Raw genomic sequence first — 20,974 nt, forward strand, 5'->3', positions numbered from 1 at the left:
CCGCTCCCGCCATAGTCCCGCCTTATAACAGCCCCAAACCGCCACCCACACTGTCACGTGACAACGGACCGGGTATCTGGCAGGATGGGACGTTCAAAGGCAACTGTTTGGCGCTCCCACCCGCTGCGCGGGAAGGGCGAGGCGAGGCAGCAGCAGCTGCAGTGCTCCCTCCAGCACACACACTCCCTCCCTGAGGTCAGCCCCACGCAGTAACGCTTGTTCTACCGCTCCCACAGGTGCTGCCCCCAGGGACTACTCGCCCTATCACGCTTTGCGCACGCTCCGTGCAGCGCGCGGCGGGGTAGGTCCGTGCTGCATGCCGGGAAATGTAGTTCCGGCCGTGAGGTGAATTTGAGAGCTGCCGCTAAGAGGGGCGGGGCCGCAGGCCGGCGAGGGAGGGGGGAGTCGGGCCGCCACCTGGATGCAACCGCGGCATTTCCCGGCTGGGCGGAGGAGGAGGCGGGGTCTGGGGAAGAGGCGTTGAGCGCGTTCTTGCCGCCTCATGTGTGCCCTGCCCGGGGAGCAGGAAAGGAGCCTTCGGCGGCAACCATGTCTGAGAATGGCGCCTCCCCCCGCCCCGTGCCTAACGGTGGGTGTGTCGCGCGGCCGCCAGGCAACAAGGTGACTGTGGTGCTGGGGGCCCAGTGGGGAGACGAGGGCAAGGGCAAGCTGGTGGATCTGCTGGCGCAGGACGCCGACATCGTCTGCAGGTGCCAGGTGAGGCTGGGCTCGGGGGTGGGGGGGCGACTGTCCCTTTCTCTCGCAGCCCAAGATGTCACCTTGAGTTCCTCTCCCTCTTGCCGCCCAGCCGGGCCGGGCGGGCGCGCGGCTCCTCCGCACGCGGTCCTGTCCCGGGAGTCGCTTTCCCTGTCTGCCCGGGCCCGCCATCCCCAGTCCCAGCCCGCTCCCTGCCTCGTGCCTCCCGCCAGCCTCTCGTCCGCCCTATTGTTAGCGCGGGCAGCAGGCCGCCTCATGCGCCGGAAGCGGCGCACATGCTAGTCTGTGCGGCGGCAGAGCAGGGAGCTGCGGGGCTGGCGGCCGCCGGGTGCTGCGCGAGGACTCCGCAGCGCTCGCTGTATCTATCTCTGCCGCTTCCTCATTTGCTGGGCGGGCGCCCGAGGCAGAGCCAGCGCTTTACAAATGGCGGGGGCCAGTTCTTCCTTTGTGCGTTTTCTGTTCAGAGCGGGGAGGAAGAAGGTGTCTTCCTAGTGGCGCGAAGATGACGGGGGCAGTATCAAGGGAACAGAAACACGGTTGGAATCTGTTTTCACAGCCTTGCCTTTTTTGTCTGTAAGGTGTTCGAAGACCAGTATCTCCCAGCGCAACTTCATTCAGTGGAACTGACATTGGTTAATTGTAATGCAGTGAAATCTAGAATGATCAGACCTGAACTGAGTTTAAACAGGTTCCACTCCATTTGTTCTTTTAATCTCGTGTGTTGTTCTTTTAATCTGAAGAAGGGGGTTTTGATCCACCAAAAATGCCCATTATCCAATAAATGTTTTAGTTTTTAAAGTGCTACAGGACTGCTTGTTATGTTGAATAACTTGATTGAAGTGTTAGGAGATGAGTAAGGGGAGTGAATGGGTGGGTTTTTTCTGTTGAGCCCCTCGACCTCCAAATGTGGGCTCAGAGGTAAGTGGAACTAAGCAATGTCGATCTGAGTCATGCTACTAGTTTAATTGGTGAGCTTTCGTGGGACAGACCCACTTCTTCAGACCATAGCCAGACCAGAACAGACTCAATATTTAAGACACAGAGAACCAAAAACAGTAAGCAAGGAGGACAAATCAGAAAAAGATAATCAAGGTGAGCAAATTATTTATCTTTTTCTGATTTGTCCTCCTTGCATACTGTTTTTGGTTCTCTGTGTCTTAAATATTGAGTCTGTTCTGGTCTGGCTATGGTCTGAAGAAGTGGGTCTGTCCCACGAAAGCTCACCTAATAAACTATTTTGCTAGTCTTTAAAGTGCTACTTGACTGCTTTTTGTTTTGATTAGCACGGCTTCCTCTCTGTTACTACTAGTTTAATTGTGTACTAGTTATCCTTGATATTCAAAATTTGTGTGACTGTCTTAGTTTCTGAAATGCTTCAGTTATTCAGAAGATTCTGTACTCCTTCCAGTGAGTTGGGAATGGAAATAGAAGAAAGTTATTCTTCAGTCTGTTAGCCAAATCAGTAGGAATGTAAAAAAATGGCATGGCAGCCCACAGGAAGGCAGAGATGTAACTAGTGTACTATAACAGAATTAGCTTTAAAAGATACTTTATCCTACAACAAGCTGTTAATGTTTTTAATGATCCCTCTCCGGCTGACATCAACTGTTTAATCTTTGTTTTGTCTTTTTAGTGGAGCCACATTAGCTGTATTTCTGTTAGGCTTAGTCTACGCCGGACTGCAAGCTTAGCACAACTGTTAAACACCTCTACCTTAGAAAATGTTTTGCCAGATCTAACCCTAGAGGATGGTATAAGCCATGCTGTAGGCATATATGGTGCTCCCTTGCTGTCATTCTGAGAAACTTTCTCTTTGCTGGCACACTGCTAGACCAACAGCCTAAGATGAAGGGGAAGTTAGCAGTCTCAGGATGCAATCCCTTTGGTTAGTAGAATAGCGCGTGATACAGGGAATCAAGGCACTAAACATATTATAATTTCAACCCTCAGAGGGCAGAGCAGCACATAATCTAAGGACCCCAGCCCTCGGGCAGGGCAGCGTACCAGTGGTGTAGAGCATCGGCCCTCAGGCTAGGGCAAGCATCCAACTATATAGGGCTCAGGCTGGGACAAGCACCAAGTACAGGCTATTAGTTCAGCAGATGGTAGACTCTCACAATCTTTGTGGCTGAAGATGGGGAGGCTGGTACCCCAGCAGTGGAATGGTGGGGGGACATTGGCCAACCAACTCCACCACATCCCAGCCCAAGCCCCTGAGAGTGGCGGTGTGGTTTTTCACTGGATCTGCAAGGATCCAGCTGCAATGTACTGAACAACACTCAAGCAGCGACCTTGTTGGATCGTAGCCAGCTGTCCGAGGTCAAATTCTTCCCTTTTCCTCTGCAAGTAGTTGAACCTCTGGGTTGTTCTCAATCTCCCCAATGTGCACTGTAAGGAGTATTCCCAACCACTCCTCAACTTTGGGCATGTGTGGTAGCTCAGCCAATTTGAACCAACCCTTAGAACAGCAGAAGTCCTCAGAAAGCTCTGACTCCAGTAGCAGAGTGGAAGCATCTGCCTCTTGCAGTTGTTGCCCTCTAAGTGAGCCACAAGGCCCACTTTTTATACTTCCTGTTCCTGGCCTGCCCATCTGCCCATTTTTCAAAGGGACATTATTAAGGGCCCAAAAGCAAGCTATTCCACTGCATAGGAAAGATAGAAAATACAGCAAAAGACCATCTTGGCTTGACCAGGAGATCTTACATGATCTCAAAATAAAAAAGGAATCCTATGAAAAATGGAAACTGGGACAAATTACAAAGGGTGAATATAGGCAAACAACACAAGAATGCAGGGGCAAGATTAGAAAGGCAAAGGCACAAAATGAGCTCAAACTAGCAATAGGCATAAAGGGAAACAAGAAGACTTATAAATACATTAGAAGCAAGAGGAAGACCAAGGATAGGGTAGGCCCATTTCTCAGTGAGGAGGGAGAAGCAGTAACAGGCAACTTGGAAATGGCAGAGATGTTTAATGACTTCTTTGTTTCAGTCTTCGCTGAGAAGCCTAAAAAAGGAATGCCTAATGTAGTGAATGCTAGTGGGAAAGGGGTAGGTTTAGAAGATAAAATAAAAAGAAAACAAGTTAAAAATCACTTAGAAAAGTTGTCTGCAAGTCACCAGGGCCTGATGAAATGCATCCTAGAATACTCAAGGAGCTGATAGAGGAGGTATCTGAGCCGTTAGCCATCATCTTTGGAAAATCATGGGAGACAGGAGAGGTTCCAGAAGACTGGAAAAAGGCAAATATAGTGCCCATCTATAAAAAGGGGAATAAGAACAGCACAGGAAGCTACAGACTTGTCAGTTTAATTTTTGTACCAGGAAAGATAATGGAACAAGTAATTAAGGAAATCATCTGCAAATGCTTGGAAGGCGGTAAAGTGATAGGGAACAGCCAGGATGGATTTGTAAAGGAACAAGTCATGTCAAACCAATCTGATAGGTTAACGAGCCTTGTGGATAAGAGAGAAGTGGTGGATATGGTGTACCTAGACTTTAGTAGGGCATTTGGTACAGTCTCACATGATATTCTTATCAATAAACTAGGCAAATACAGCTTAGATGGGGCTACTATAAGGTGGGTGCAAAACTGGCTGGATAACTGTACTGATAGAGTAGTTGTTAATATGCATCTCAATCCTGCTGGAAAGGTATGATGTGGGGTTATTCAGGGGTCTGTTTTGGGGCTGGTTCTGTTCAATATCATCATCAACAATTTAGATATTGGCATAGAAAGTACACTTATTAAGTTTGCACACGGTAGCAAGCTGGTAAGGGTTGCAGCTGCTGTGAAGGAGAGGGTCAAAATTCAAAACAATCTGGACAAATTAGAGAACCGCTCTGAGGTAAACAGAATGAAGTTTAATAAAGACAAATGCAAAGTGCTCCACTTAGAAAGGAGCAATCAGTCGCACACACATGGAGTGGGAAGCGACTGTCTAGGAAGGAGTATGGTAGAAAGGGGTCTACAGGTTATAGTGGACCACAAGCTAAATATGAGTCAACAGTGTGATGCTGTTGCAAAAAAAAAAAAAAAAAAAAAAAAAAAAAGCAAACATGATTCTGGGATGCATTAACAGGTGTGTTGTGAACAAGACATGAGAAACCATTCTTTCGCTGTCTGTGCTGGTTAGGCCTCAGTTGGGGTATTGTGTCCAGTTTTGGGCACCATGTTTCAAGAAAGATGTGGAGAATTTGGAAAGAGTCCAGAAATGAGCAACAAGAATGATCAGAAGTCTAGAGAACGTGACCTATGAAGAAAGGCTGAAAGAAGTGGGCTTATTTAGTTATGAAAAAAGAAGATTGAGGGGGGGCACGATTGTGGTTTTCAGGTATCTAAAAGGGTGTCAGGAGGAGGAGGGAGAAAACTTGTTCTTGGCCTTTGAGGATAGAACAAGAAGCAGTGGGCTTAAACTGCAGGAAGGGAGGTTTAGGTTGGACATTAGGAAGAAGTTCCTAACTGTCAGGATGGTCAAACACTGGAATGGATTGCCTAGGGAGGGTGTGGAATCTCCATCTCTGGAGATGTTTAAGAACAGGTTAGATAACTGTCTATCAGGAATGATTTGGACAGTACTTGGTCCTGCTATGAGGGCAAGGGGCTGGATTCAATGACCTCTCAAGGTCCCTTCCAGTCCTAGCGTTAGCTGATTCTGTGATCTGCTTTCTGCATGTTAGGTGTGGCTTTCTTGGCTCATCCCACTTACAGGGAAGACTCACCTATTTGCTACATATACATGGTATGCTGCATAAAATATTAAATTTGTTTACAAATCCTTTAGACAATGACTCCAAGGTTTATTTACATACCTTGTTGCAGAAGTAAGGAGCCAAGCAAACTGTGTATTAATATTTTGTATCACTCTAGTGCCTAGGAGCTTCTGTTATTGACTTTAAGGTCAGAAGGGACTGTTGTGATCTAGTCCAGGGGTCAGCAACTTTTCCAAGGCAGAGTTCTGAAATTTGACCTTTTGATCTCTAGGTACGGTCTTAGTGCTGGTGATACTTTTTGCAGTCACCTAATAGTCCTACTTACAACAACTTCATTAATAAATTAAGATGCAGAGCTTTTACTGTTTAAAGGCTAAACTGTGGAAATACATCATTATAACTTGGAAGGCAGAGCAGAACAGTTAACAGGATTGAACTATGGCTGAGAAGGAGACTTGGGTCTTTCATTTCTTACAAAGTAAGCTGAGATTTGTCTTTTGAACCCAAGGGATACCATCCTTCCTGTCTGTCCCAGGGATTTACAAACACATCATCACTGTGGGACCTCCTGTTCCTACAGCCCATGTTCTCAAGCAGGGCCAGGAGAATGCTGTGTGCCTGTATCTCTGCAAAGTCAGCTGGCTGGCCAGCCTTGTCCTCCCCAGGCACAATGAGACTGGAAGAAAATTTCTGCATTGAGCATGTGGCGGAAGCCTGTGGTAGGGCAGCTGAAGGTTGGAGAGCAAAGGGAAGGGAGGAGCCACCCTTGAATAGGGTTTGTGAAGGGGTGGTACCTCTTGAGCCAATTTTTATAGTGGTGAGTGCTGACAGCCCTTGAACCAAACTGCAGGTGTCCCTTCTCCACAGCCCTAGTTCCAGTGCCTGTGGCAGGTGGTGAGCAAACTTTTTATGTTGGGCTCTACTTTTCATCCCTGTGATTAGCAGGGCCCCCAGCCAGTCTAATGTAATCCAAACCTATGGAAATGTCAGTTATGGTAATATGAAAAAAGTTTCTGCATGTGTAAGAAAATAACTGTGTATGTGCCTCAGTAGCCTGCTATTTTTCTGAAATAATTTGATTATTTCAGTCTCTTCAGTAGATTGTTCGGGGCTATGCTTTGTAAATAACACACATGAAAAAAGTGAAAACCTCTTGTGCTGCAGAATAAATGATAGACCATTATCATGGTTACTGCTCAGTTGTGTGTGCTGGGTTATGCTATTAGAACCACAAGCAAAAAGAGTTCAAGCTTTTTGTCTGCCATTTGGAAGCATGGCATCTAATAAACATGTCATTCTGAATGCGGTGCCATATGTGTTCTAGATCCAGGGCAGGCCTGGCATTTTGAACATCGCTACCTGGCTTGTTGGCTGTGAAACTTAAATACTGGGTAGTGATCACGAGAGAAAATGTCTTAGATTGCCAACAAAATCCCATAATCTGAAACTCAGAACGAAAAGTCATTACAGGTTTCAAGCCTCATCCTGCCAACCCTTGCACAAGCACAGTCCTAACTCAGAAGATTAATTCCATTGAAATAAACGGAAATATTCACCTTACATAGCAGCACTCAGAGAAGCAATCGTCTCTTAATGCTAAACACTCCAGGGTTTGAGATAACTAAACCCTTTCTTTAGTCATGTGCACCTGATAGACTCCCCACCCCATTTGATCAATCCAAGACTTTACAGCAGGTAAATTTACCAGAAACCCCCCTCTCCCAAGGGTAGCTATTACTTCTGGGGGCAGCTTTCCTTTCAGTGTTTTTGCCCAAGGGGTGATGGGAGAAGGGGAGGAAATTTCTGTATCTGCCTGATAACAGCCAGTGGTAACCTATGAAAGCACAGCAGGGAACTGCATTCTCAGACTGCTCTTTAGACAGCAGAAAAATCTCACTCCACATCTCTGGCTGCAGCAGCTGAAGAGAACTTGAAGCCAGTTGTGGGGGCTGCTGAATGAGCCTCAGCTCTGTGTGCGAAAATTTAAGGGAGAGTGCACAAAGTGCTGAACCAGTTTGGAAGACTGTCATAACCAAGTGGTATATCATTGCAGAGCTCCTGGGAGACAACGTGGACGTATAACATAAAGCATCAAAAGCTCATTAAGTTTAGACCTACAGTTTTTTGTAACATCTTATCAACTTGTCTTCTGTAAGGATTAATTTATATTAAGAAATATGGCTTTTATACTTGTTTATATTAGATTATGGACTCTTTGGGACCTTTTTATTCTGTTTGTACAATGAGATTCCAGTCCATGCATGGTGGGCTGAGGTTCTGTTCCTTTCAATGTGTAGGGAGTCAGTCAGCCTAGATCGGGGTCAGCAACCACCACCACGTATGCCCAGAGTGGCATGCAAGCTGATTTTCATTGGCACACAAGGGAGCTCAGCCCCACCCCTCCTCCACACAGCCAGGAGCTTGCTCAAAGCATCTGCTTATTTCCTCCAGACCCATGCTGCAAAAGCCTCAGCTCTGTGCAGGAAAATGCAAGGGAGCATGCCCCACCTTGGGGTTCAGAGCCTAGCTGGGCAGGGTGACAGGCCTAACTCCTGGCTTACTGACCTCAGCATAGGGAGAGGGTCTCAGGGAAGCACTGAATGATAGGTAGGACCCATGAAAGGTAGAGCAATGTCACCTTCTGTCGTGCTCAAATACCATAACACATGCTCTTCCAGTACTCCTTCCTGCTTCATTTGAAACTTTGTTTCAGTTAAAAAGGCTGAGCTCCTTTTGAGCTAGTTCTAAAGTGAATTTAATGCGATTGAAATCTGGCCTCGCTGTCTGGGTCTACATGTGCCCTTTCCTTTCGAAAGGGGCATGTTAATGAGTGGGTTTGAAAGATGCTAATGAGGTGCTGCAATGAATATGCAGCACCTCATTAGCATAATGGCGGCCGCGGTGATTCAAAAGTGCGGCTTTTCGAATCACTCACCGCCCATGGAGATGGGACCTTCTGAAAGGACCCTCCCAATTTTCAAAAGCCCTTCTTCCTATCTGGTGATCAGAAGGAGGGCTTTTGAAAACTGGGGGGGGGGGGGGGGTGTCCTTTCGGAAGGTCCCATCTCCACGGGCGGCGCGTGATTAAAAAAGCTGCACTTTCAAATCGCTGCGGCCACCATTATGCTAATGAGGCACTGCATATTCATTGCAGTGCCTCATTAGCATCTTTCGAACCCACTCATTAACATGCCTCTTTCTAAAGGAAGGGGGCACATGTAGACACAGGGACTGTCTGTCTCCCTTCCACCCCCATGGGCATGATCTGACCAGAACTACCCTAGGTGTTCAACTCCTGTGCTATTCCGTGGGTTACAATAGACCATAAACATTTATAAATGGGTCTTGAGACCTAAAGGTTGAGAACCACTTCTCTAATACCCTGTCCACAAGACCATGTCTGTTTAGAAATGATCCAAACAGTGAGCACTGGAGCACTATTTTACAATTGAAGGGACAAGTTAATGCAACTATTACATATTCAATGGCTGTGAAAAGCATAGAAAGCAGGGAAAGCATAGATTCTTAGATGTATATTGTCATGACCACTGAAGTCAATGGAACTATGACATGTTGAGCTAGTTCTCAACCACGGGTATGTGTACCTCTGAGGGTACTCCTCACTCTTCCAGAGGGTACATTGTATTTTTTTATTTGTAAAAAAAATTAGACTTTCTATGTTCATCTTTTTTATTTAACATTTTTGCACAATCATAAGTATAATGGCAGGTTTATTGCCTATAGGGAATTTTTTCCAACCAACCAGTTATGTTAAGTTGTTTAAACAAATGTGTTCAATGGTAGGAAAAAAAATTGTCTGAAAAGTGTAGGTACTAGAGGTACATATATTATTTTTAAAAAAGGGATACTTTATTTAACAAAAAAAAAAGTTGAGAAACACTGGTTTACACAAGCTGAAGATCTGCCTCTGACTGTGCTGTTGGTATTGTCTAAATGTGTTGCCACGTGAGTTGGCGGACTTGAGCAAAGAAGTTGAGGAACAGTTAGGTCTTGAAGGCATATAAATATATTTTTAAAAGGACAAAGATTCCCACAATACTACTTTTCCTAATCAAGCTCTTAGAAGTTAAAAGCAGTGGTGTCATATTAGGTAGCAATGCATTTCTTTAACTTGTGCAGCTAATCTCTTGTCTTGTAGGAGTATTTCAAGCTCTGATCACTGAGGCTGTATCTACACTTGCATACCTCTTTCGAAAGAGGAATGCAATGAGGTAAATCAAAATGCAAATGAGGTGCAGATTTGCATATGTGGCACCTCATTTGCATATTATTTCAAAATAGTTTCTTTTGAAAGAAGAAAACCAGCGTAGACACTGCTCTTTTGAAAGTAAACCCCATCTTTGAAAGAATCCTTCTTCCCTTTTTTATGGGAAAAAGAACTAATAGGCAAATCTGCACATCGTTTGCAGTTTTGATTTACCTCATTTGCATGCCTCTTTCGAAAGAGGAATGCAAGTGTAGACACAGCCTGAGAGATCAGGTGATCAGCTAAACGTCATTTCCACATTATAGATACAACCACATCAAGAAACTTGGTTACAGCTTGCTATCCGCTAACGTGGTAACAAATACAAGTTCAGTTTATATTCCGTAACCATAGTGAAGTGTATTACCTACATAGACCTTCTGTTCCTTTGTACTGAATCTAGCTATTGCCTTTGTGGGTTCAATTCTCAAAGATTGCTTAACTGAAAATGCATGCAACATTTATCCACAAATAATAATTTTATGCAGTATACTAGAACTGTATTTCAACCTTCATTGGCAAGTTTATGCAGTGAATAACTTAAGTTAAATTGCAAATTTAAAGAGGCATTTACTTTTATTGCTTCCTTTAAGTTGGTTGTCTATTTAATTTGAATGTTTCATTGTTTTTCTAGGTTGGGGCAAAGTAAATAAGAGTCCTTAAAAGGATCCTCCCCCACAACCCATAATTATTCTTTTTGAAGGATACTCCTAGATTCATTGTGTAAACTTGTTTATAATTTTTTTCCAGTGGAAATACATTTTTTAAAAACAAATTCCACTGCTTATGACGTTCTGCAATACTGTGTTTGGTGAATGTGAAGTTGAATAGTGATGAAACAAACTTCCAGACAAACAAGACCTCAGGGGAGCTGAATCAGTTATTTTTCACTCTCTGAACTTCCGTTAACACTGGAAGAGATCTAAAGGTTATCTTGCTCCCTTCCTCCTAAAGTTTAAGTATACTTCCTAAATTATCTGATAGATTTTTGCGTAACTTACTAAAAAACCTGGACTCCCCATGATGATCTCTCCAGGAACCTGTTTGAGCACTTAACTACCCTTAGAAAGACTTCCATAAAATTCAGCCTTAATCTCCCTTGCTGCAAACTAAACCAGTTACTGCTTCACCTATCTCTGTGGATGTGGTTAATAATCGATCATTCCTCTTTATAACAACCTTCTGCATATTAGAAGACTTTTTATAAAGTCCCTCCTTAGGCCTCTCTTCTCTAAACTAAACATGTTAAATATTTTCACCCTTTTCTTACCGGTTAAGTTTTCTAACTCCTTTTATCAGTTTTGTTCAGGGATCTCTGATTTGTTCCTATCTTTCTTAAAGAGTGATGCCCAGAGTACTCGATATGAGACCTTACCTGAGTTGAGTAAATTAGAACAATTACCGACCACCTCCCATGATTTCATATGACAGTCCTGTTTAAAACAGAATATTTGCTTTTTTCTCCATAGCGTTACACTGACTTGGATTCACTTTATGAGCCACCATAACGCCTAGATCCTCTTCTATAGTTCTGCTGCCTAGTCAGTTATTTCCATTTTTCTATTTGTGCATTTATTGTTTCCTCCTTAAGTGAGTCGGTTATTTGAACATAAGAGTTTTGCATACCAGAATATTTAAGATCTAATTTCAGTCTGTGAGTGAAAAATTGGAAAGATGAAAAGGAAGGGATAAAAACCACCATTTTTTTTTTATTTAAAAACAAGAAGTCACTTATAAATACATTTCTAGAACTTGGGAATACATAGAAAGGAAGCTGAACTTAAAATATAAATCAATACAGGGGACTTTAAATCTTAATAAAATAGAATCTATTTGGCGGCCATAAGGTTGTGCTTAAGTTTTTGTGCCATCTTTTGTAGTAAGCTTGGGCAATATTGCCTTCAGTGTATCATGAGATTAAAAAAATTACATAAGAATGGCCGTATTGGGTCAGACCAAAGGTCCATCTAGCCCTGTATCCTGTCTGCCAACAGTGGCCAATGCCAGGAGCCCCAGAGGGAGTGAACCGAACAGGTAATGATCTTTCTCCTGCCATCCATCTTCAGCTTCCGACAAACAGAGGCTGGGGACACGATTCCTTACCCATCCTGGCTAATAGCCATTAAAAAACCTAACCTCCATGAGTTTATCTAGCTCTTTCTAAACCCTGTTATAGTTCTAGCCTTCGCAGCCTCCTCTGGCAAACAGTTCCACTGGTTGACTGTGCGCTGTGTGAAGAAGAATTTCCTTGTATTTGTTTTAAACCTGCTGCCCATTAATTTCATTTGGTGTCCCCTACTTCTTATATGGGAACAAATAAATAACTTTTCCTTGTTCACTTTCTCCAGACCACTCATAATTTTATATACCTCTATCAGATCCCCCCCCCCCCCCCCCCCGACTTAGCCTCCTCTTTTCTAAGCTGAAAAGTCCTTGTCTCCTTTAATCTCTTTTCATATGGAACCCATTCCAAACTCCCAATCATTTTAGCTGCCCTTTTCAGAACCTTTTCTAATGTCAATATATCTTTTTTTGAGCTGAGGTGAACACAACTGTACACTGTAATCAAGATGTGGGCATACTGTGGTTTTATAGAAGGGCAATAAGATATATAAAACCATTTTAAAAAAAACACTTCACTCCTTTGTTCTAGTTTTCATCCTTTGGCCAGATTTCGGTTAGAACAGCCACTTTAACATGTTTGTAAATGAAAAAAATGAACAAAGAGGTAAAAGAATTAATACTGACAGTAATGTTAGATGACTGGTGGTACATGAGAAATGACTCAGTAATGGCCATAAGCAAATACAAGAGGAAGTAAATTCCAATTTAATATAGTTTTTGTTTCCTTTTAGATGTGTCCAAATCCCTGAAAAAGCCATCCAAGAATGCAAAGGAAAGAGTAACAAAAGGTTTAGACAAAAAATAAGTTACAATAAGAATGCCTTAGATGTAGTCGTTCTAAGAATGTCTTTAGATGGTTGTAGTTGGAAGACTCCGGTGTGGTGACCTGACAGGTCTTCAGTTCCATCACTGATGATAATCATATGGCCATATGGATACACACCGATGTACAGTAGACCCCCAACTCACACAATTTTGACTTACACGTTTCTTGCAATAATGGAAGTTGAAATTGGGGGGTGGGGTGCCAGGTACCAGGGACAGCCTGGCTCACAGCTCTGTTTCACTTGCACTGACCAGCACTTCTGTGTGGGTCAGTTTCTTGGCTCACCTGAGCGGCGGGCAGCCCAAAGCCAGGCGCAGCAGCGCTGGTCAGTTTCCAGGTCTTGCAAGTGGCAGGGAGCTGGGAAACTGACCAGCGCTGCTGCGTCTGGCTCCCAGCTGCCCACCACTCCTGGGAGGCAGGAACCTGACCCATGCAGCAGCCTGGGTCAGTTTCCTGGCTCCTGCAAGTGGAGGAGAGCCAGGCGGCTGCCTGGTTCCCAGCTCCCTGCCACTCCCAGGAGCCATGAAACTGACCAGCACTGCTGCACCTGGCTCTGGGCTCTCTGACAGTCATGGTCGGGGGGCACAGGGGAGCTCTGCAACTGTGGGGTGTATTTCTGTTCCTCCTTTACCTAATACTCCTGGGCGGAGTTCTCCTAGGCAGCGTCTGCTGGTTTCTTAGCTAGCTTCGAAGAGCGGTGGGCACCATCCGGGGTTCTCTGCTTGGTGTCCCCTTCTGGTTCCCTTGTTTTGAACCTGTGACCCTCACCACCCATCCCTATTTTTTTTTCTAATTTGTCCCTTTGTCCCATGTATTTAGTTGGGTCAGGGTGCAGTAGGACCTCTTGCTAGGCTGGCGGAAGGGCCTTGGTGGAGGGGTGTAGGCCTGCCAACACAACAACCAGCACTTAAAAAGTGCCACTCACAGGAGCAGGGAGCTGGGTGCAGCCAGGACTGGGGGACCTCAAGGTGGCAGGGCCCCTCCTCATCCCAGCCCCGACTTACGTGAAATTTGGCTTACATGTGGTTGCCCAGGAATGCAACCTATGCATAAGTCAAGGGTCTTCTGTATATCACATCAGCCCCGTGCAGATGGCTAATGTGGTACACTCCAAAGGAGCCTTCGGGAACCACAGAAGCAGATAAGGATTGAGGGCACCCGAACCAGGTTTATTGTTAAATGAGGAACAGTAGTAGTTGTCAGCAGACACTACTAAACGATTACGCATATGTACTCCATATGGACTCAGCTTAGTCACTGTCAGGGAAATGCAACACTGCTCCCTAGGGTGGACAAAGACAACTTTTTAGAGCACACTTTTATATACAGGTATAAACAAGTTACACATCTGTTCTAATGTATCAGGTTGCAATCCTCCGACATACCTAGATCTACCCATTACCTTATACATGGTGGTTTAATTAAAACTTTGCTATCTATTATTGCTGTAATTTTAGACCCTATCTTGAATCTGGTTCAGTATGTCTGTTGTTTGTGGGAAGTGTGCTGGTACCAAGATGTTTCTTAACAAAGTGTTCTTTTACGATCCCGCTGGGCTATGTTTATGATCTGTACTTAGTACTTAATGCTTTATACCGTTTGCCCCAGATTCCGTCAGCAAAGCCTGCCTCTTTCTCATAGCTTAGCATTAGCACAGTCTCGCTCATTGTGGTTTAGGCCTCATAGCAGGCCTATGATATATAGATTTATTTCAGGCCCTCACCTTACTACAGTGGTCAACATACTGTTACAGTGTAATTGGGAATGAAGTAATCCCTAACAAAGAAGTCATGCAAACTATAGAAATTAAAATATTTTCCTGAGTCAAGCAATACAGGTATGGATATGTTTCGTCATGATTTGCTTCCTATTAAGCATGATGATGCAAACACATTTTAATGTTTTTACTTTTTTGTGGAAATAGGCCTGAAGTTTTAGTTTCAAGTTTGATAGTCTGTTACAAATATTGAGCTGAAATCCATCACATCAGTATTTGGAGACATTCCAGGTTTCTTTGTATCTTTTATGTCTTGTGACTTTTAGTGGTACTTCTGAATTGTCCAACACAATTCAAAGAGACTGTACAGAAACAGCTCACTATTACTTACACTAGTTTGTTGCAGTATCCTAATTTGTATAGTACATTTCCTTTTGGTATGAATCTCAAGTAGAGCTGTATCTCATTTGGGGCCAGTCCTGCATGAGGTTCTGCACTTATCAATGGGTGCCAAATGTTAGCTTTTCATTAACTTTGGACAGTGAAGGTGCTCAGTAAATTGTAGGCCAATGTCTATGGAGGCCTCAAAACACCTACATTATTTACTTTGTGAAATAAAATATTAACTTATACTTAAAACTGAGATTGAGTATTGGACTTCATTATGGTATTTTGACTCTCGGGATCTAGAACAGTGTTTTCTGTAAGCTGAGTGCTTGGGTGGCTGCTCAGGAGAGATTTAGGTGCTGCCCATAATTGGCAGAGCCCCCATAGCAATCAGCATGCATTTGTAATGATGGCGCAGATCCACACATGCCTTTGCACATAACACAATTTATTCTGTCCTTATATGGAAAAAAATAAGAGGGAACACTGATCTAGCAGTATTTCCTGTTAAATAAGCATTAACGATTTAAAGTCTACTAATTTGTCCACATTAAACTAATTAACTCTCTGCAGGAGCTACTGTATTGTTCGTACAGTGCTTAGCATGTTGGGATCTTAATCTCTGATTGGGGCCTCTACAATAAAAATATTTATAAGTGAGGAATTTCAGTGTTACTGTCGACATCTAATCTTTGTGCAACTTACACAACACAATGCAAAATTGCTTACACTTTGGAGACTTCAAATAAGTATAAATGACTGGACAGATTTATTTTTCCATATCGTGAATTTCCTGCCTATCTTACTTAAGGTTTACACTTCATTACAATTTTTGTTTTTAAAAATTTTCCTTTAATCTTGCTGTATTGACTGTTAAAATGCTATGTATTGTAGTAGTGGATTACAGTCCATATTAAGGTATGCCCCCAGAGCACTCTTGTTTTCTGTTAAGTGCAAGTTGTATGCTATCTGTTTGTGCCAGACAGCTGTAGAACTTGAGTAAGGGTTCATGGATTACAAATAGCTCATGTGACTTCAGTGTGTAAGGCTGGTAATAAATATATTTGCTGGCTAAACCAGTGGTTTTCAATTGGTGTGCTGCAACACTGGTGTGCCATGAAATTTTGGCAATCTGCCCTCACTGTTGTTGTTTGCAGAGCTACCATGGAGGAGAAATTGATGACCCTGTGTCGGCTGGGTCTCAAGCAGCAAAGCTAGCATGGGATTCATTAATTTCCCCTTGCAGTGGCCATGTGAAGAGCTACTCTGTGTGTGGGGCAGGGCGGGGGGGGGGGGGGGCGCAGCGCTGGAATTGATGACCACATGCCAGCTGGTGTGGGGTTGGTCAATTTCCCCTTGCAGTGGCTTTTTGCAGAGCTGCTGCAAGGGGAAAAGCCAACCCTGCAAGAGTTTGTTTTGCCATGAGAGGCAGCTGATATGTTTGTTCGTGGGCTGAGGGGGAGTCCTCTGCCTTCCCTGCTGTGGCAATGCAGGAGGCAGGAGGATGAGCCTTTTGGAGCTGGTATAGGGTTTCAGTGCTGCATCTGACCTCCATTGGGAAGGCATGGAGGGAAGTTTGCTTGGAGCCCCTCCAGTTGAGCAGATTTTGTAAATGTCTGTGCTTGCTGTCGAAGATGGTGTGTTCTTGGATAGATTTAAAACATTTAATGCATTTGACCTTGTTTTAGGTTGTGCCCTACTATTTTGCAAGCCTCTCTAGTAACACAGTAGCCATAGTAAATGTAACATTTGTGAGCAATTGATTCAGCTGAAAAAAGTGGGTGTTCTGTGAAACTTTGTCTCACTGAAGTGTGTCATGTTACTGAAAAGGTTGGGAATTATTGTTCTAAACCATACCAGAAGTCATAACTTTATCCCTGTTTAGCTTAATATGTTGGTTTTTAATGTATTAATACACAAATCACTATCTAGCTAAACTATATTTATGGGATGGAAACGTTCTTGGGTAAAGATTTTGTTTTTAGTATGAAATTATGTCCTCAGCTGTCATTGGCATATATCTTTGCATTTGATATGCAAGAGTTATTTCAACTTGATTGGGTGATGTTGATTGGGTTTAGGAGTATGCAGATGTTTTGGATGAAATTTGAAAAGTTGAGCTTTTTCTTTAATTTCTAAAATGCCTGGTAAATGGTGGTCTTCAGGTTTGTTTTATTGAAATGAAATTCTTTTACCCTTAACTCATGTTAATGATTCTTTTTTCCCTGAGAATAGTCTATGGTGTAAACAGATAGGTCAGACAGATTTTACCAGTTGAATTTTGGGACCACAGATATTTGCAGAACTAGTATTAACTTTATGGTAATTGTGCTGTAACTCATTAAATTTCCCTAAATCATAATTTTTTGGGGGGAAAATAGACCCAGAATAGCAACACTCTGACAGCCTACTGCAGTATGGGACTGCTTGTGAGATTTGGGAAGATATAAAGTGGGCAACTGGAATTGCAGGAAATCTTCACCACAAAAAGATGTCATGCTGACAGTCTGCAGCAAGTTTACATGTTCTCAGGTAGCTAACAGATGCTTTCCTTGAATATTTAATTATGTTAAATATCCACTGTTTCTCTAAAATTGGAGTTCCCAAAAGTTTTGCCTACTTAACTCCATTTTGAGACTTCCTGTTCCCTGTGACCCCAGAAGGTACCACAGCAACTAAGGAATCCAAGGAGTTTAAGACTTAAGTATATCTTTAATGCTCTGTGGTATGGTACATGGGCTTGTGTTGCAACATTATTTCTGAAATTCCAGCATCATGTTAAAAATTGCACGTCTAATCTCTGATGTGACATCAACAATAGGATCCATATTTTGACTTAACAGACACAGTTTTGCTGAATTCAGCTTCACAGAAATGTGTGCTTGGAAATGAACCATCATTTTCAAGGTACATGATGAGAGTGCTGAATATTCATTCTTGACAGTGAACCAGAATTCTGAGAGAGAATTTTGGTCATATGTACCTTTCAGGAACTCATCTCAGGAAATTACAGTAAGTTGTTTGATTTCAAATGCTGGCAAATCCATGAAATCAGGCTTGCTCTGAAAGGGGTTTTATACTCCGGTATATTTTAACACGTGGTGTCCAATACACTTCCTGTTTGTCACATGTGGCGAACAGGAAACTGCAGTGTGGTGAAATGGAACACCCTCGGCTCATTCCGCGCATTCACCCTACCACTAGATAGGGCAAGTGTGTGGTGGCAGCAGCTGCTCCTGTGGCTTTGACCCACCAGCCCCAGCAGCTGTGTTGCGTGCATGGTAGCAGCTCCACCTGTGGCTTGTAGGATGCAGCTCTCGTGAGTAATCTGGGGGGGGATGCACACCTGGCTTGGGGGCAGGCAGTGCCTGGCTTGGGGTAGGGGAGGACTGTGGTGCTTTTGAAATTTTGTTTGGACACCACTGCTTTAACATGACAGTCACGGAGAAAATGGGTGCAAACTATTCTTGGTAGCTGAGAGAGTCAGCCCACTGTGGTAGGTTGAATAATTTCTTTACAAGTTCCTGGCTGACAAAGTTTCAGGAAGGATTCATCATTCTGTGTTTTTTGGGGGGGGGGGGGGAAAAAAAAAAAAATCTATTGAACACAGAATTCATGACGAAAATTGATTTGATCGCTCAACTGAAATATGCGCATGACCTTTCCTTGCAGACCTGCATGCATGCAGTTTCTAAAACATGTCTGATGTAGACAAGAAAGCACCTCCTCCTTGGTCTTACAAAAAACGAACACAATTTACTTTCTTTGCAGTCCATTGTATAGGCACTTAGCTTTTCTCTGTTCAATAAATGATCACAGTCCTTTTCCTCTTGAGCCCACAAGCTTTAGTATAGAGCAAGATGCTATGAACCAACCCCCACCACCTCCATCCCATCTTCAGTTTTACAAGTAGATATGCCTGAAAATGCTGAGGCTGTGTCTGCACTTGCATTTCTCTTTTGAAAGAGGCATGCAAATGAAGAAAATTGAAAATGCAGATGAGGCACAGATTTATGCACCTGGCACCTCATATGCATATTCTTCCTTTTTTTATGGGAAGAAGGGTTCTTTCAAAGATGGGCTTTACTTTCTAAAGAGCTGTGTCTACACTGTTTTTCTTCTTTCAAAAGAATATGCAGATGAGGCACTAGATATGTAAATTCTCACCTTATTTGCATTTTCAATTTCCATCATTTGCATACCTCTTTCGAAAGAGAAATGCAAGTGTAGACACAGCCTGAATCTTGATGTAGTTCACAATAGAAGAGATTCGTTGAAAGCCTCCATCTAGCTCTGGACTAGGCACTTTATGTAACAACTGCTGTCTGCCTCTTGCAGTGCAGTCATGTAGCAGACATTGCAACGTTTCTTTACCAAGGTGCAGGGACCTGCTTTGTGGCCTACCATTGATGGGATTCAATCTGTGCAAAAACCCACCGTGTGATTGTATGGGATATTTGTTTTGTGCATCTAGCACATCAAACATTCCTTGTGATGCCTTATGCCCAGGAAGAGGGAGACAAAACAAAACACATCAAGAACTGTCTTCATCTCTCTGTATTTCACAAAAACAAATTCTCCATGGTTACATCAACTTACAAAGCAAAGCCACCTTTTTTCAGATGCTTACTGTTTCATAGCCTGTATTCTATTATCCAAAACTCTCAAATAACCAGGATTTTAACCATAAATAAATTTTAGTTATGTTTTCCATAACTGAAGTATAGTGGAAGTAAATACAAATACAGCAAATAGTGTATAATGCTACTGTTGGTGAACAAAGTACTCTGCATACGTTTTTGTTTCTTAATATGTAATCTTGTTTTTCTTTAGTGTTATGCATTAGTAGGTACACCTGTCTATTATCCAGAAAACTTGAATATCCAGCAACCTTCCTGTCTCGTGGCTGCTAGATATGAGAGAGTTTACTGTACATTCATGCTAGGGATTCTAGATTTTCTTCTCATCCAGCATCAGATTCTCTCTTCAGGACCACGGTCAGTGGGAGGGTCAGGGAACATACCAGAAAAAGATAGCATGTATACTGAGGGCAAGAAAACCTGAACCCTTCTGATTGCAAAAAAAAGTCTCTTGAGGAACATTACAGTTTAGGACAGCTAACCTCCAGACACTGATGTCAAAATAAGACAATAAGAAAACTGTTACATTTATTGCCCATTAGCCACAGACAGGTTAGCATCATGATATAAAGTCAGCTCTTGGCAAAGATATCCTTTAAGATGCCACTTAAAGCAGAGGACGTTGCAACCGGGACTGTTTCCTCCACATTAGTAACGAGATTGAGCTAAATAGGAGGATCGGAAAAGCGGCCACAACTCTGTCCAGACTCAGCAAGAGAGTGTGGAATAACAACAAGCTCTACGCTCACACCAAATGCAAGTCTACAGAACCTGCATCCTCAGCACCCTCCTTTATGGCCGCGCGACTTGGACCCTGTATGCCTGCCAGGAAAAGAGGCTGAACGTCTTCCACTTGCGCTGCCTCAGGCACATCCTTGGAATATCATGGAAGGACCAACACTGCTGTCCTCGAGCAAGCTGGAATCCCAAACACACACACCCTCCTCAGGCAGCGTCGGCTCCACTGGCTTGGCCACGTCCACAGGATGAATGATGGAAGGATTCCAAAAGACATCCTGTATGGTGAGCTAGCCTCTGGCAAAAGACCTCCCGGACGCCCCCAGTTGCGCTACAAAGATATCTGCAAGAGAGACCTCAGAGAGGTAGACATCGAGTTGGACAACTGGGAAGAACTAGAAGACGACCGCAGCAGATGGAGGCAGGGGTTACACAAGGGCCTTCAGAAGGGCGAGATGAGGATCAGACATCTAGCAGAGGAGAAGCGAGCGCGCAGAAAGCACACTAAGGGCTTCCCAGACACCCACCACATCTGCAAGAGATGCAGCAAGGACTGTCACTCGTGTGGGTCTTCATAGTCACAGTAGACGCTGTAAATGAAGTCCTCAATTGAAACTATAAAGGGTGCGATCCATAGTCTATGCAGACTGAAGGATGCCTACTACTACTAGTAAAGAGATGAGCTTCCTTGCTTGAATTGTTTTGGCTTTCTGTGTTAAGTGCAAGCGACTGTGGAAGATGTGCCTTTTGAGAGTGACAAACTCTTCATAGGCTACACAGAAGACTGAATTAATATCCTAAAAGGACTATAAGACAACACACAGACATACACACCTGCAAACAAGA

The 20,974-nt window shown here is 43.5% G+C and overlaps 1 protein-coding gene across 2 annotated transcripts in view; it reads left to right on the plus strand.

Annotated features, from left to right (window-relative positions):
• Positions 1 to 413: 413 nt before the first annotated feature.
• Positions 414 to 20,974, plus strand: part of ADSS2 (adenylosuccinate synthase 2) — an 84,379-nt gene continuing 63,818 nt past the window's right edge. For both annotated transcript variants that reach the window (XM_074990072.1, XM_074990073.1), the window contains exon 1: positions 414 to 717. In XM_074990072.1, coding sequence (XP_074846173.1) covers positions 550 to 717 — 168 coding nt within the window. In that variant the 5' untranslated portion in view covers positions 414 to 549. The remainder of the gene's footprint in view (positions 718 to 20,974) is intronic.

The sequence above is a fragment of the Carettochelys insculpta genome, chromosome 3 (assembly GCF_033958435.1).
Source record: "Carettochelys insculpta isolate YL-2023 chromosome 3, ASM3395843v1, whole genome shotgun sequence".
Lineage (NCBI taxonomy): Eukaryota > Metazoa > Chordata > Testudines > Carettochelyidae > Carettochelys > Carettochelys insculpta.